Here is a 17,394-nt window from a genome sequence, read left to right on the forward strand (position 1 = left end):
AGGCAGGGCTTGGCCCCCTTACCCATTGAAGATCATTCAAATCTGAATGATATGGGTTGGAAGTCGCTTCAGCCCAAAGCAAGATATATCCGACCGCAGCTCAGTAGCCAGGCTTACCTAGGGTGATATTTACCATTGCCCAGGCTGAGAATCAGAAGTACCTTCAGGGGGCCATTCAGTTCCATAGAATGTTTGGAGGCTATTCACGGTGACAGGGTAATCATAGTCCTCTTGGACTATATGGGGTTAAAGTTTGTCAAAACTCTAGAACACCAGTTAAAGGCTGTTAGGCTTGGTAGTCTTATTACCCTTCCTGACTGTTCATTCAATCGCCCCAAGTTGAAGATAAACCACTTAACACAGAGAGGAGAAAATACAAGAGATGGAGACAGTAAAAACAAAATTGAAAACAAAACATACAAAGAGAAGACAAATGAGACACAAAACCAGACCAGAGACCTCTGGTGGGCAGGGCAATATCTCATTTGCCCTGGAGAGTGCTGAGTCTTCTCAGACCCCTTCTCCTCCCAGGTCAGGAATCCAAAAGAAGCATATGTCACAGAAATTGCTATAACTTACCAGGGGAGGTCTCCCTACATGCTTGCTGCTTTTCTCAGCTTTGTAGTTTATTCTGATAGACTGAGAAACCAAAAGCATGCCTTGGAGCCTTGGAGCCTTGGAGCCTTGGAGCCTTGGAGCCTTGGAATGTCTCAAAGTGGATACCTCCTGAAGTGGCCCTTCAATCCTAGATTCTCAGGATGAAGATCTAGGTTTAGCATTTGGGTGGTTGGTTTTATCTCACTGAGGCATCCAGATAAAGTTAATCCCAGTGATCAAGAATAAGAATACTACCACAATTTTTGAGCCAGATTTGAAGGAAACTTTACTTATTTGGGTACACCAGAGAGCTGTCCAGCCACTGGCTCCTAAATTTGGTTAGAGACAGAGAAGTACTGAGCTCATTTCCCAGGACCCCTTTTAGGAGTAAATCATGAACAAGGCACGTTTATAGAATCCAGACAATGGGACAGTTGGGGAGTACAGAAAAGTCTCCAAACAAAAAGAAAACAGCCATTATCATGTGGTCACTGATTTAGGAGAGTCAGGTGCTTTCAAAAAGAAGTCAGGGTCATGGGTTGGGGCAGGTCAGGTTCCAGGAAACAGAAACTTAAAAACAGAAACTCAACTCAAAGTAAATGAAAATGTATGTTTAGCAATACAACAAAATGGCTTCTGCCTTCGCCTTCAAAATGGAGTCAGTGAGGTTCCTCAGTATCCTGTGGTAGTCAAAAGAGGGCTGAAAAGTGAGTGCTCTAAGGCCAAATATGGTGAGCCAAACCTGCCATCCCAGTACATAGAGGATGAAGCAGGAAGGTCAGGAGTTCAAGGTCATCCTTGGCTACATACCTAGATCCAGGCCAACCTGGACCACAGAAACCTTGCCCCCACCCCCATCCCAGAAAAGTGAACACCTTGGGGATATAATATATATAAATGACCCAAGAAAACAATAATCCATTACTCAACAAGTTTGTACAAAAAATGCATGGAGGAGGTTATCAATGTTTTAAGACTCCAAATTATTGTTGGAAGCTGATGAACAGGAAATGATTTGAGCTCAGAAGGCAATTCAGGCAGCAGCCTACTGGAGGGGGTTGTCTCGGGACCTGAAAGCAAAGCAGACAACCAACCCAGCTGCTGGCTGAGTGCCCTGACAACCATTAGTTACCCTGTCAGACTGGGGCTTTCCTACAGGGTTCTGCAAAGAGTCAGTAGTTTCAGAGATTCAAACTGGTCACCCAGTGGAAATGGTTAGTAAGTACTTTTTCCAACAATGTCTCGTACTGACTGAGTGCTTGGTGTGCCCTACGCACCAGAAAGTGAATTATCTCTTTTATTCTCAAGCAATCCACAGAAATGAGGAAGTTGGACTTAATGCTGTTAATTGCCAGGGGTTCCTGGCATGTGCTGCAGTGGGGGAAATGGTCAGCTTGCTCAACACAGAAAACAAAGGCAAACAGGCTGGAAAAGTCTGACAGCAGGTACTTTCTGATGGTGTTTTTTGGTTCAGTGGCTCACAGTTTTAAACATAGGCCATCTTTCCCACTCCCTTTTCAAATTTAAATCAAGTTCTGCTTAGTGTGTAGTCAGTGGAACCTGACCCATCAGAGACATCCTAATGGAGTAAACCTTACTGGAGTTTCTTATCCATGGGTGTCAAACTAAGAGGAAGAAGTGAGGTAGGTGAGATACCTCCACACCGTACTCTTCAAAAGGCTCAGTGTCAGGGAGTGACACAAAATGCCCTTCATAATGGCAAGTATGGTCATAGGACCTGTGATGATGTGTCCCTAAAGCCTTGGGGACATTGTGAAGTACTGGATCAATACTTAGCTGCATACATACACAAGTCTACATTGTGCAAATTCAGGTCTGATTCTTTCTGACAGTGTGGATTCAAACCAGTTGCACTGCACCTGTGTGTGATGTTATCTTTGTTGTGTGTCGGGAGGAGCCTGTGTGTGGGAGCAAGTGTGTGCAGAAGCCAGAGGCCAATGGCAGGTGCTTTTCTCAGTTACTTCTCCATCTTTATTTTTGAGGGGGGGGGGTGTCTCTTGTTAAACCTGGAACTCACTTATTTGGAATAGACAGACTGGTCAGAAAGCCACAGCAATCCTCCTGTTCCCATTACCTCAGGACTCAGATAAGAAGGACACACCACCATTCCCAATGTTTACCCAGCTTTTCATCCAAACTCAGGTCCTTCTGCTAACTCAGCAAAGGCTTTACCCACGGAGTTATCTCTGAAGCCCTTGAATGCATATCTAAAACCGTATAAATCCCAGCAAGATGACAATCTTTATTGCTGGTTTACAAGTGAGAAGAAAAAAAAAAAAGGCTGAGGGAAGTTAAGTACGTCATGTAAGATCTCAGGATGAACTAGGACCTGGAGCTATCTGGCTCCAAGACTATAATTCTTCCTTCTCTTGTAGGATTCATAATCTCCCTGAGCTGTTCCTTCAGGTCTCCTCTAGTTGGCTCTCCTACACAGGTTAAGAAGAGTGTTTGCATTGATTCCTTGAACATGACACATTGGAATGAAGGCAAAAACACAACCCTGGCCAGAGAGGAAGCGCAGCACTGGCATAGCATAGTTAAGCAGACAAGAGAGCTTCAACTGGGGGCCCTGGAATTAGGGCAGGTGTGAGAGGAAGCCTGGCAAGGCTGAGCTAAGGCTTGAAGCCCCAGGGGACCCTGAAGGGCACCAGGCCCCTGTCATGTAGTCACAGCTCCCCATACAGAGAATCGTGGCCATCAACCCCATGGGGCAGCACCCCTAAGCCCTTCTTCATGTAGATGAGGCATCTCTGGCCAAGCCAATAGGAAGCACTTGCTGTCAGACCCACCCCACCCCAGAACTGCACATAAGATCCTATGCAGAAGGAATAAAGGTGTGTGAGAATGACTCCATCATCTGAGAGCATCTGTCACAAGAGCTGTAACACTGCCTGGGAAGAGAACGCTCTCCTGGAAGCTTTCGCCAGCAGAAGCTCCCCTGCACTCAGCTCTCTCACTGGCCAGCCCTCTGCCAACTCAGCTTGGCTTTGCTTGGCTCAGCACAAACACTGCAATGCTTTGGAGCAACAGCTGCTGCTGGGGCAGCAGCAGCAGCAACAGCAGGGGGGGGGTGTGGGGTGTGGAGGGGGGTTGGCAGAAGCACTTGCGGCTCCCAACTTGTGCCCTTTCCCCTTTGCTTGAACCCTCCCACCAGGCCAGCCCAGAGATCTCTGGTACACAGACCGACAGTCACCTACTCCAAAATCCCCTAATGTGCTTTGAATCATGCCTGCAAGCTCACTTGGTTGTCTCTCTATCTTGGAGACCTCAGCATGCTGAACTTCTGCAGAATAAAACGTTCTTTGCATTTACATACTATTTGAGTCTGGGGTGTAATTTTTTCGCCAAATCATGGGCCCTTACAAAATGAGTATGAAGAAAGCTGTTAGCAGTGTGTGCCCTGTGCTTAATATTACACATATTAAGTAAATGCAGTAAGTATACATTAATTTTGTCCTCATCCAAGGTGGACCACATGGCTTTTGTGGAAATCTATCTAGTGCAGCTTAGCCTTAGACACATAGCTAAGTGGATATGGCCATTTTCTTGCACAGATCTCTGAGAACAGAGATGCTGGCCTTCCATTTGGTCTAAGCTGCTTGTTTCTTCTAGTCAGCCCTAATTCTGAGGTACCATTCTGAAGGTACCTTACTGTCAGCTGATATAGCACACAGTCTCACATGGACACAACCCCAGATGTGAGCCCAGAATATGGTTTCATGTCTCTTCCACTAGGCTTTCCCCAGCAAAACAAGGAACTCCCGAGAGCACTGTGGGGCTCATGAGGCTTTCTTCACAGGCCACGGGCCTCCATCATCTCAGCTTCTCATCACTGAAATCTTACTTCAAGAAAATAATCCACCAAGGCAGTTCCAAACTTCTGCATGTCAGAATCCTTTGGTGATCATGAAAAAACAACCACCCTAACTGCCATTTCCAGGCCTGATCCAAATATCTAATTAATATATGTCTCTAGAATGACAGCTGGGAATCTATGTGAGTAACAGTTGTTCCCTCTGTGGTATTCAGAAACCAGAAGAGAGCTGTGGAGTGGGACTAAGGAAGATAATAGGGCTGAACATGAGGTCAGTGTAATAATGTACATATGAGCTCTTCATAATGAGGCTTATGTTGTTCATTGACAAAAATTAATTAAATACATGAAAAACATTTTTTTGTTTTGTTTTGTTCTGTTCTATTTTTATTTTATTTTATTTTTTTTAAGACAAGGTTTCTTTATATAGCCCTGTTTGTCCTAGAATTTGCTTTGTAGACTAGACTAGCCTCGATTTCAGAGATCTGCCTGCCTCTGCCTCCTGATTGCTGGGATCAAAGGTCTGCGGCACTACTGGCTAGATTGGTTGTTGTTTGTTTTTGAGACAGGTCTCTCTATAACCCTGGCTGTCCTGTAACTCACTGTCTAGTCCAGGCTGGCCTCGAACTCATGGAGATCCACCTGACTCTGCCTCCTAAGAGCTGGGATTAAAGGTATACATCTCTGTACCCAGCTAAAAACATTTTTTTTTTTTGAGACAGGGTCTCACTAGCTAGCTTTTTCGGGCCTGGAGTTCCCTAGGTAGACCAGGCTAGCCTTAAACTCAGACATCCACCTATCTTTGCCTCCTGAGTGCTAGCATTAAAGGTGTGCACTATTCTGACTGGCAAAAACAAAACAAAAAAAAATTTTTTTAAGTGAACAAAACTCAACCCCCTTCCATTTGTGTACTTGAGACATTTAACTCCACTTTTAGAACTGGCTTGTCTCTGGGAAAGATCTCTTTATCCAGGGGCTTATGAGACCCCACCCTTTACCTCTGAAGCATGGGCTATCAGTCGATCCTCTGAGAGGAGGGATGTGGTCTTTACTTGGGTGTCCTCTGCTGAGCCCATCACACCCCACAGATGGTCCTGGCAAATCTTTCTGGGACACTAAACGAAACATCCAGGAACACAAGCGAGATTGGTGGAGGGTGGGGGGGATCGGGCAGAGGTAGTAGAGATGTGTGTGTGTGTGTGGAGGGGTGAGTGTTCAGAATGCAAAGTATATGTGTATGAAACCATAAAAAATAAACAGGGGCTGGAGAGATGGCTCATTGATTAAGAGCACCTGCTGCTCTTGCAGAGACCCTGAGCTCAGTTCCCAGTGCCTATAAGGCGGCTCATAACCACCTGTAACTCCCATCCCAAGGGATTTCATGTCCTCTTCCGGTCTCCACAGGCACCCATGTGGTGCACAGACATACATTCTGGCAGCACATTCATCTATGTAAAATAAAACATAAATTTTTTAAAAGTGGATACTTGATAGTAATAAAATCTCTTTGTCAGCGAAACGTTTTTGCATCCCTGATTTGTTTGTTGAGACATTTCAGGATGTGTGCCAAGCTGGCCTTGAATTCATGATCCTCCTGCCTCAGACTCCTGAGGGTTGAGATTACCGGCATGTGCCCTCATACATGGAAAGAAGATGCAGGAGAGGAAGTTTGCGCTCTCTTCCTTGCTGGCCTCGTGTCTAAGTTTCCTGCGTGTGCACCATTTGGTGCCTGATGCTCTCAGAGGCCAGAAGACAGAGGGTATGGCCCACCCCCACCGCCACCACCCTCACCCCAAACCAGTGTTACAGATGTTTATAAGCTGCCATGAGAGGGCTCGGAATGGAACTCGAGTCTTCTGCAAGAACAGCCTGTTCTCTTAACCACTGAGCCACCCTTTCACACACTACAGCCATGCCTTTGAGAACTCGTGACACAAATCATACTCATGCTATTTTAAAATTACTTTTCTGGCATCAGACAGACAAACATTTGTTCTAGGTACAACAGATTGATGTTATATATCCACCGTTTTCTTCTCTCGGATCGCGGAAGGAAGCCATTACAATGTGCGCAGAGCATAGAGAACAGACTGCGAGATCCATGAACCCTGAAAGGCTGTGTGTGCATGTCAGCCTGTCACAGTCTGAGACTCTTTGCCCTTGGCTGCTGCTCCGCCTGACGTCTTTGCTCACTCCGAGAGCGTGATGACAGTCTTTCCAGCCACAGACCTACGCTTCTGCTTTCCCAAAGGCTCTGGCAGATGTCTGCTCACATGGCGCTCTCTGACTCAGTGAAGTCTGCAGGCAGCTCAGCTTCCCCGGGAACCTGGGCCGAAGGCGTTTGTTACCACACAGTTGCCCTAGCAGCAGCTGCTCTAGACTCAAGCTTAAAGGCCTCAACAAAGGCCTGTCTTGGGGGCGAATGCTGTCCTCTGGAGGATGGCTTGACTGAGGGTGTGCAATTCCATACTTCTGCGGAGAGGATGCTGTAGGGAAGCTTTTGAGAGACCCCTGGCCAGGAAGTATTAAAGTTTGTGATGGAGCATAATGGTGGATGCCCGTAACCCGACACGTTGGGAGGTTGAGGCAGAAGGACTGAGACTTCAAGGCCAGCCTGGGCTACGTGGCTTTGGGATAGGCGACATTCTGTGGTGTGTCTGGATATGAAGCCCCCAAACAAGTTTCTGCTAAGCGTGGCTTTTATGCATCCAGGCTGTGACAGTGTGCTGACTCAGTCTGGCAACCTTCCAGGGGACTTTCTGGGCCTTTCCTCTGTGGAGTCCCCTCCTCTCCACAGCTCATCTTGAACTTCTTTGCAGCCAACGACACACTTGACCTTGTCCTCTCCAAACAGTCTGAGTTCCTCCTTTAAAGCGCAAAGGAGCTTTGCCTATCCTACGGTACATTGTGTTCTAATAGCGAGTTTCCATGGCTGCTCACTAACAACACAGGGACCCTGGAAGGGAAGTGAGGAGAATTTTCAAAACAGAGGACAAAATCTTGCTGTGGAATCAGAAAGAATTAATGCTCTCTGCTCACCTTGTGGAGTATCTGTATTTACCTGGGGCTCGCTGTATCGTTCCTCTTCCCTCTGTAAATCACTAAAGGGACAGGGAAGAAAGGGACAGGGAAGAGGACACAGAGGCTGTGTCACAAACTCAGACATTGCTTAAGTGCTGAAAATTTGTTACTGTCAATATTCAGAAAGCTGTTTTTTTATAGCACTTCACAGCAAGCAAAGAGGAGCGTGAGCTACCAAACTGTTCAAAGCGACCAGAAGTTTCTGACAAACCAGCGTGACTAAACCCCTGCTTCACGAAGTGAATCCTCTAAATATCCCTGGGCTCACAGTACTGATTGGATGAGGGATATTTCTTTTACCCTCAGGCCAACTTGCTGTGCCCTCCACTCCCCCCCCCAAAAAAAAAAACCTCCACTATTTCATTCATTCAGACATTTGCACAAGGTGAACATGAACCTTCAACTGCTAAAGATGTCGTGGGGAAGAAAGTCTCCAAAGCTCCACAGGATGAGCAGGTGACACTGAAGCTGGCTGGGTACCAAAGGAGAAGGATACCACACAGGGCACACAGACCCCACACCTGTCACTTTCTCCTCTAGCCAGGCATCAGGTTTCCAGCAACAAAAGCTCTCTCCCAAGTTAGAGCCCGGATCCTCTAACCTAAGGCTGCTTGTTAAAACAGAGTTGCTGGCCAGGTGGTGGCGCACCTGGCAGGGGACAGAGGCTTTATGTGCTAATGAGGTGAGAGGTCTGAATAGGCTTTGAATAGCACAACCTTAGAGACAATCAACCCCTCCCCAGCCCCATTTTACGGGCACTGTAGTGTAACAACCTTTAATCCCAGCTCTTTAATCCAGGAGGTGGAGGTAGACAGATCTCTGTGAGTTTGAGGCCAGCCTGAACTACAGAGCTAGTTGCTAGTTCCTGGACAGCCAAGGCTACACAAAGGAACCCCGTCTTGAAAAACAAAACAAAACACCCAAGCCAAACCCACAGAGTTGCCAGGCTCCAGAATCTCTCAGTTACTAGGTCTTTGGCCAAACCCTAGAGGCGACATTTCTAAAAGGTTACCAGATAATGTGAGTATTGTTGGGTCCATACTTAAAAACTAATGTGTTCAAGTATTATGAGGGCTAAGGTTAAAGTGTTAATATCTAGAACATATTAGGGAGTTATGAGATGAAATTGACCCTGAATTCTCACTGTGTCCAATTAATTACATTTCATTTAATGTCATTATGTTTTATGAAGTGACTATTACTTCAGTTTTCAAATGAGGAAAACTAGGCTTAGGAATTTGAATAGTTCAACTACTGGCAAATAAGAGCAGCAGGATTTAAATCCAATATTGTCTCTTAGAAGGTCATTTCAGACAAGATCAGCAAGTTCACGGTGGTATGGTAGCACATGTCTTTAATCTCAGCACTCAGGAAAGAGGGTCAGGCAGATCTCTGTGAGTTTGAGGCTAGCCTGGTCTACAGAATGAGTACCAGGACAGCCAGGGCTACACATAGTCTCAAAAAAAAAAAAAAAAAAAAAAAAAAAAAAAAAAGTCAATTCAGGCAGGCAGGCATTGTGCTGTAAAACCTTTAATTTCAGCACTTGGGGGTAGGGGTGGGGCAGAGGCAGACAGAGCTCTGTGAATTCCAGGCCAACCTGGTCTACAAAGTGAGTTCCAGGCTAGACAGGGGTACATAGTGAGACCCTGACCTGGAAAAAAAAAGTCAACTCATGGGGTTGGTAAGATTTATGATAGACCAAGAATCAAGGAAGACTTAAGCAAACAGAATCCCCAGGGCTCCTTTTAGTAGGTCAAGAGGGGTCCTTGCCAGCCAGAATCCTGATCTGACTAGTCCAGTATTCACAGAAGAAAATGATGAAATCTAGAAATCCTTCCTAGACACAATGATTTCCACGGTAGTGCCGAGGCCCTCAAATGGCTTACTCAGAGAGGGGGAGGGGCTGCTTCTGTCTAAGGCTGTGCTATTCAAAGCATGTTCAGACCTCACCTCATTAGTGTGGAAAGCCTCTGCCCCTGCCAAGTCCAAATGTGCCTGGTGGGGCTCTGCACCAGCTGGGGGAGAAGCCCTGCTTACCGCAGCAATTCTCAGCCTTCACTTCACTTTAAAACCACCAGAGGAGCTTTTAAAAGTCCTGCTGCCCAGCCTTCGACTTAGAACAATTATGCCAGATCTTCAGGGGCCAGAGCCCTAGCATCAGTAAAATTGAAAGTCTCCAAGGAATGTTAGCATGCAGCAAGGCTGGAACCATTGCCAAAGTAAGTATGCGCGGAGCAGGAATAACCAGCTGCCCTCCAAAAAATTTGCATTTTTCTCTGGGACTCTGGAAGACTAAAAAGATTTCAACATCTAAAGGAATTCATCTTGGTTTGCGCAATGTGAAGGGAGGCAGGGCACTCTTACATCAAAGGAGCATGTGGCATTCTTAGGAATTAGCATTAACTTTGATCATAATTTCATTAAGTAACTGGGAAACACAGGCACACAAATTCTCTTCTATTTCTCTGCTTGGGAAAAATGACTTACCCATTCCAAGAGTACTGCCAGAACAGGTAACTGTAAAAAATAAAATAAAATAAAATTAAATTAAATTAAAACATAGGCATTAAGAATACACTCATTGACATATTTATTTATTTATTTGTGTATTTATGGTGTGTGTGAGTTATAATTGTTAATGTTGGTGCACATGCACAAGTGTGTTAAGTGGAAACCTGAGGATGTCAGGTGTCTTTCTTTGATTGTTCTCCACCTGCAGCTTTTGAGGTAGTGTCTTTCTTCCTGAACCTAAAGTCCATAGATTTGACTAGGTTGGTGGGGTGGTTTGAATAGGCATGGCCCCCACAGACTCATGTGTTTGAATGCTTGGCCCTTAGGAAGGGGCACTATTAGAGGCCTTGTTAGACTAGGTGTGGCCTTGTTGGAGGAAGTGTGTCACTGTGGGGGCAGGGTTTGAGATCACCTATGCTCAAGCTATGCTCAGTGTAGAAGACACAGTCTCCTGCTGCCTTTGGATCATGATGTAGAATTTTTGGCTCCTCCAGCACCATGGCTGCCTGCACGTTGCCATGCTTCCTGCTGTGATGATGATGGGCTGAACCTCTGAAACTGTAAGCCAGCCCCAATTAGATGTTGTCCTTTATAAGAGTTGCCTTGGTCATGGTGTCTCTTCACAGTAATAAAACCCTAGCTAAGACAGTTGAGTTAGCTAATAAGCTCTGCCTAACACCTCCCCTGCAACAACAAGCGCTGAGGCTACCAGTGTGTGCTGCCCTGACTTTTCAACTGTGTCCTGGGGATTCAAGCTCATGTCTTTAACATTGTGTGGCACATACTTTACCTACTGAGCCATCTTTCCAACCCTATTGATATATTTCAGATGGAAAATATATACAAATTGAAAAAGAATAAACGTGCTGGGCACAGAAGTGCACACTTGTAATCTGAGCTACTTAGGCAGCTGAGGCCAGGAAGGGCAATTTAGCAAATCACTGTTTCAAAAGAAAGTTTTAAGAGAAGGTTTGGGGCAGGCCTGGGGGTTGTCAGCTCAGCCGAATGGTGCTTGCCAAGCATGTACTCTGAATCTCATCTCCAGAAGTGCTAAGGATAAAAAAATGGAAAGTAGACTGAAGATAAAGAAGAAAAACTCCTCTAAGAGAAGGCAACGTTGAGGTAGGCAAGCATAGTGAATGGTTTGGCAACTTGGGACTCCCGAGTTTGGGCTGCTCTCTCTTCTAATGATGCACTTTACAGCCTAGCTCCTTTGCCTGCACAGGATATGCACACACACACACTCTCTCCCAAAAATGCACAGAGCAACCTCAGACCTATATTTGCATCCAGCTCTGTACACACCCCTCTCTGAACAATGGCATAGGTTTCTTCTTGTCCTAACAACAACCACACTTGGACAGTTTCTATGAAAAAAAAAAAATCCAGATGTAATGGGGTGGGAAGAATGAAAAGGTTGATCTGGCTTGAACCATTTTCGAGTGCACAAGCAGTAAGGCAAACTATGTCCTCCAAGTGTACTTTTGGGGAGACCCTCCCACCCCACCCCCAGTGACCATTTTGTGTTGGGTCCATATACAATTTAGTGACTCGAAGAAAATTATTGTAGATAAAGATTATGGAGCTGTTGGGCCTCAGTTTCCTCATTTATAAATCAGAGACAGTTCATGTCTGCTGAGTCTACATCTTAGGGTTATTTTGAGACTCAGGCAGATATAACTGTGAAGACACTTGTTAAGTTGTGAAATATCCAGTGAGCAAAACATGTTATTGAGTGGCAAGCTCATCTTCTGAAGAATTCATCCCAAGAATCTATTCCTGTCTCTTCTCACAAGGCTGGCCAGATTCCTTTGTGGGGAAAAATAACCCCCCCAAAACAAACAAACAAAACACAAAAAACCAAAACCAAAACAAAAAACAAAAAGAAACAAAGCAGGACATCTAAGGACAGCGGGACCACCTTCCCTAGGAGGAGCTGGCCATGCTCCATCACCCAGAGCCATCTTGAACCATCCTGTCACCTCCATTTAATTAGAAAGTGTGGACTGTTTATCAGTGATGGCTCATGAGTCATTTTTTCTTCTTCCTGTTCACTTGCAAAATCCTAGGGCTTCGTTATTGCTTTTCTCTTAGAAGCACATGAAAAATATATGACTTGCTCTGGGCAAGGTAGCAGAGGGTGCTGGAATGCAGAACAAGAGAATTGCTAATGTCTCCTGCCAGCTCCTGTGAGATGCCCAGGCTGACAGACCTGGGTTGTAATCATAATCTGTCTACCCACTCAAATATTTCCAGAGTTAATTTATGATTCATAAATTCCTTTTTCTCTGATCCTCAAACTTTTCCTTAGACCTCATTCAAAATCTGTGTAAATAAAACATCAAGACCTTTGTTTGTTTGTTTGTTTGTTTGTTTTGCTTTGTTTTGTTTTGATTTGATTTGTTATTTTTTCAAGATAGGGTTTCTCTGTGCAACAGAGCCCTAGCTGTCCTGGAACTTGCTTTGTAGACCATTGTATGGCAAAGTTCAAGTCTTTTAAGGTCCAACAAGTCAGGGTGTTTACTGTCCTCTAGACTATGTTTAAAAATCTGTCCCAACCAGGCAGTGGAACACATCTGAGGCAGAGGCAGTTGAGGTGGAGGCCAGCCTGGTCTACTGATCAAGTTCTAGGACAGCCAGGACTACATAGAGAAAAATTGTCTCAGAAAAAAAAAAAATCTGTTTCCAGATCTCCACTTTGAATTCACTTTACTATGTAAATAGTTTCTGAAGGGCATGCAAAAGACAGTGAGAGGGACAGAGGTCCACATTAAATTACAAAACATCCCAGTTCCAGAGAAGCCGGCGTTCCAGCAGCTTCAGACAATTTGCACATAGCACTTACATGGGATTGTCTGAATCTTAATTCACAGGTCTGAGTTGAAGGCTTGTTTTAATTGATTTTCCAGACTTATTTATTTTGTACATGTGAGAGCGTGCATGCATTGGTGTGCACCAGAGCATTTCTATGGAGGTCTGAAAACAACTTCCAGGAGTCAGTTCTCTCCTGCCACCATGTGATGGTTAGTTTTCTGTCAACTTGACACAAGCTGGAGTCACTTAAGAGGAGGGAAACTCAGTTGAAAAAAAAAAAATGCCTCCGTAAGCTGGGGCTGTAGGTAAGCTTGTAAGGCATTTTCTTGATTAGTGATTGATGTGGGAGGGTGCAGGCCATTGTGGGTGGTGCAGCCCCTGAGCTGGTTCTATAAGAAAGCAGGCTTAGTGGGCCATGGGAGAGCGAGCCACAGGAGAGCGAGCCACGGGAGAGCAAGCCAGTAAACAGCACTCCTCTGTGCTCTCTGCCCCAGCTGCTGCCTCCAGGTTTCCGCCCCAAGTGAGCTCTTGTTCTAACTTCCCTCAGTAATGGAAGAAGAAGCAAACAAACCCTTTTCCTTCACACATTGCCCTGGGTTATGGTGTTAAATCACAGCAATAGAAACCCTAACTAATGTGGGTTCTAGGGATTGAACTCAGGTCATCAAGCTTGCCTGGCAAGCACTTTTAAAAGTCACTATACTGGTTAGTTTTTATAGTCAACTTGAGCCAGTCTACATCATCTGGAAAGGAGAAACCTCGATTGAGGATTTTTCATCAGCAGATTGGCCTGGGGCCAGGTCTGTGAGAACTTGACTTTTTTTTTTTTTTTTTTTTTTTTGAGACAGGGTCTCTCTGTATAGCCCTGGCTATCCTGGAACTCTGTAGACCAGGCTGGCCTCGAACTCAGAAATCCGCCTGCCTCTGCCTCTCAAGTGCTGGGATTAAAGGCATGCGCCACCATGCCCGGCTCCAAGGTTGGTTTTAAATTAAGGTCCTAACTGCCTTTACCTGAGTATATTTTTTTTGGGCAGAAAGTAAGCTTCAGTCCTGTTTCAGCAACTGGTGAGACCATCACGGTGTAAACGTCCCCACAGGGGATGTTGGTGATGTCACAGAAACTTAGACCGGCATGTGGGGCACATGTAAAGATGCCTTTGGAACCATAGAGGTCGGTGCTATAATTGGCAGCGCCCCTGGAGGCTCGCCAGTAGATCCGGATGCCATTAGGGCCCAGCCTATATAATTTGACCCCCAGTGGGCAACAGACACCTATAGGAAAAAAGAAATATAGAATTATTTACCCCACCATCATACAAGCATGGTCATATTTACAATTACCCCAGAGGAGAAAGATGACAAGTAGAATCTTCTGCACAGAATGATTAATTCCTAGTTAGAACAGAGCAAGGTTTGAAGGGATGCAGATGTTCTTTCCCTGCTGAGCCACACGATCAGAGATTCATGTGTGGGTAGGGAGGGGTATGGGGCTTTTAATATAGAACACTGGTGAATCAAAGGTCTACAGTTGGCAGAGAGACGCTGCCCTGCTCGTGACTCAAACTATGAGTCAAACGTTCACGATCCCACCAAGTTATAATACAATGCCCGATTTTATTTGACTTTAGTGGCACTAAGTTTAAATATAACTCATTGTGCTCACTATTAGCTGAAAAAGAAACGGCGGTGGTGAGCCAAGTAGCACTGCTTCTCTGGTTCATGCTTCACCGTGCCGAGTGATTAGGTACACTTTTGATCCTGTCTTCCAAATATTTTAAGTAGGCCACACATTAGGTGCTAATCAGGATACCAGTTGGTGGAATGCTCATTAGCTAAAATAAAGATCATATTGTATAATCTTTTAAGTTGTGAGAGATAATCAGACTCACTTGGTTTGTGCATGATTTCTTTGTCTCTGTCTCTCTCTGTCTCTCTGTCTCTCTGTCTCTATGTCTCTGTCTCTCTCTGTCTCTGTCTCTCTCTGTCTCTCTCTCTGTCTCTCTCTGTGTGTCTTTCTCTCTGTCTCTCTCTCCCTCTCCCTCTCCTTCTCTCTCTCTCTCTCTCTCTATATATATATATATATATTGGTTTGAGATGGACTATTCTGATATATCCCAGGCTAGCCCTTAAATTCATCTTCTTGCTTAGTCTCAAGTGCTGGGATTCTGCGAGTATACCACTATGCTCACCAATATTGATTAACACTGTTAATTATTTGAGAGTCAGTTTGAGACAGGGTCTGACTCGCTGTATAGTCCAGACTGGCTTTGAAATCATGGCTATCTGGTGAACCTTTTTGTCTCAGCTTTCTGAGTTCTGGGATGCCAGACAGGAGCCTGGTATGGTTGGTTGACACTGTCAACTTGATCAGATCTAGAAGCATCCATGAGACAAGCCCACAGGCAAGCCTGTGACAGATTATCTAAAGCTACCTTCTGGAAAAGTCTGTAAAGGAATATCTAGATTATGTTAAGTGAGGTGGGAAGACCACCCTAAAAGTGGATGGTAACATACCATCAGATGGGGGTCCCGGGCTGCAGACAATCACTCAACTATTGGGTTCCTGAGTTCAGACACTGTGTGCCGCTCCCATGAACTGAAATCAACCCTTCCTGTCATTTTTAAAAAGTAATTTCATTGTTTGTTTACTTATTTTTAACTCTCTCTCTGGGTATGTATATGCTGTGCATGTGGATGCAATTCCTGATGAGGCTGGAAGAGGGCATACTCTTGGAGTTGTGTCAGGAGCTGCCTGGCATGGGTGCTGGCTGCTGAAATTAAGCCCTCTGGAGGAACAGTGGACAATCTTACTGTTGGACCAGTCACTTAGCTCCTGAAGGTTGTTGTTGGTAGTGGTGTTTTTGTTGATGTTGTTTGTTTTGTTTTGGTGTTAGGTTTTGGATTTTTCTAAACAGGGTTTCTGTGTGTAGGTCTGGTTATCCTGAAACTCACCCTATACACCAGGCTGGCCTTGAACTCAGAGATCTGCCTGTCTCTGCTTCCTGAAAGTTGGGACTGAAGGTGTGCACCACTTTTTGTTCAATATTTTGCCAAAGCCACAAGAAAAGTACCTAATATACCTGGCTTAATTTATTCCTTTTACTGATAGAAATCAATTGTTTTGCTCTGAGAGAGGGCCCCCTTTAGCTGTCCTGTAGTTCAACATGACCTTAATTTCCTGACCCTTCTGTCTGGACCTCTCAAGTAGAGATTATAGCCATGACCCACCTTGCCTAGACTGACATCAGTCTTATTCTTTTTTTAAAAAAATGTTTTAGCCAGGTGGTGGTGGCTCATTGCCTTTAATCCTTGCACTGGGGAGACAGAGGTAGGCTGATCTCTGAGTTCAAGGCCAGCCTGGTCTACAGAGTGAGTTCCAGGACAGCCAGGGCTACACAGAAAAACCCTGTCTTGAAAAACAAAACAAAACAAAAGAAGAAGCCATTTCTAATATAGCCTCTCAGGGAAGTCAATCTCAACTTTCTCTAAGATGCTAAAATTATATTTTAACCCCACTGCCCCAGGCCTGGGAAGTGGTAGCTAATAACTACCATGCAATTTCCCCTCTAGCTTGGAGGCAGTCCCTGGAGTTTCTTCAAAAACAGCCCTCCAAGCAGCTGCCTCAGCAGGTTAGAATTCTGTAAGAGGAAGTCTTTGCTAGCCCACTCTGCCTGCTGTTTCTTCCCGTTACTTGGGAGTGGCTTGGCATTTGTGGAGAGCAAGGAACAATGGCGTAGAAAGAGGCCTTTGCTCTGTCCGACCTGCTGAAGTGAGAAACTTTACAAGGAGCTGCAGTGGAGAGAGAGAGAGAGAGAGAGAGAGAGAGAGAGAGAGAGAGAGAGAGAGAGAGGGAGAGAAAGAGAGAGCGGGAGAAAGAGGGAGAGAGAGAGAGAGAGAGAGAGAGGGAGAGACAGAGACAGAGAGACAGAGACAGAGAGAACATCGTGGGAGAAAGGTGCAAACCAGGTAGAATGTACTCTCTGATGTTTTCTAGAAGCTCTGTAAGGATGTTACCCCTCAGTACAGGTGCCTCTGTCATACAAAACCATCCCTTCAGGAAACAACCCAGACTCTTTACCAGAAGTCATGCACCAACTACTGACAGAAACCTCTGAGCTTTGAAGTTCTAAGTCAAAGAGAATTGTAAATATGATAGGAAGTAATCTGCATGAATAGGGCTGGGGCGATGGCTACATCAGGGAAGTGCTTGCCACGCATGCGTGAGGCCCTGAGTTTGAGCTCCAGTGCTTATGTAAAAACTAGGCACAACATTGCCAGGATGGCATGTGCTTATAATACCAGCACTGGGAAGGGGGGAGACAAGACCATTCCTGGTGCTTAGTGGACAGCCAATCTAGCCAGACCAGTGAGTTCTACATTCAATGAGAGATCTTATACCCAAAAAACAAGGTGAAGAGGACACCTTCATGTGGTGGTGGTGCACACTTTTAATTCCAGCACTTGGGAGGCAGAGGCAGGTTGGTCTCTACAAACCTGAGGCCAGAGTAGTCTACAGACTGAGTTCCAGGACAGTCAGGGATACATGGAGAAACCCT

At 45.3% G+C, this 17,394-nt stretch overlaps 1 protein-coding gene across 4 annotated transcripts in view; it reads right to left on the reverse strand.

The window, feature by feature from the left end:
* Nucleotides 1–4,800: 4,800 nt before the first annotated feature.
* The window catches only part of Fndc7 (fibronectin type III domain containing 7), a 36,331-nt gene continuing 23,737 nt past the window's right edge, over nt 4,801–17,394 (reverse strand). For 2 of the 4 annotated variants that reach the window (NM_001165965.1, NM_177091.5), the window contains 4 exons: nt 13,850–14,110; nt 10,001–10,030; nt 7,472–7,533; nt 4,801–7,388 (listed from right to left, as the gene is read on the reverse strand). In NM_001165965.1, coding sequence (NP_001159437.1) covers nt 7,490–7,533; nt 10,001–10,030; nt 13,850–14,110 — 335 coding nt within the window. In that variant the 3' untranslated portion in view covers nt 4,801–7,388; nt 7,472–7,489. Of the gene's footprint in view, nt 7,389–7,471; nt 7,534–10,000; nt 10,031–13,849; nt 14,111–17,318; nt 17,393–17,394 lie in introns of those variants that run through there. The other 2 variants (XM_030252643.1, XM_011240139.1) reach the window with 2 other exon arrangements.

This window comes from Mus musculus, chromosome 3, assembly GCF_000001635.26.
Source record: "Mus musculus strain C57BL/6J chromosome 3, GRCm38.p6 C57BL/6J".
Taxonomy (NCBI): Eukaryota; Metazoa; Chordata; class Mammalia; order Rodentia; family Muridae; genus Mus; species Mus musculus.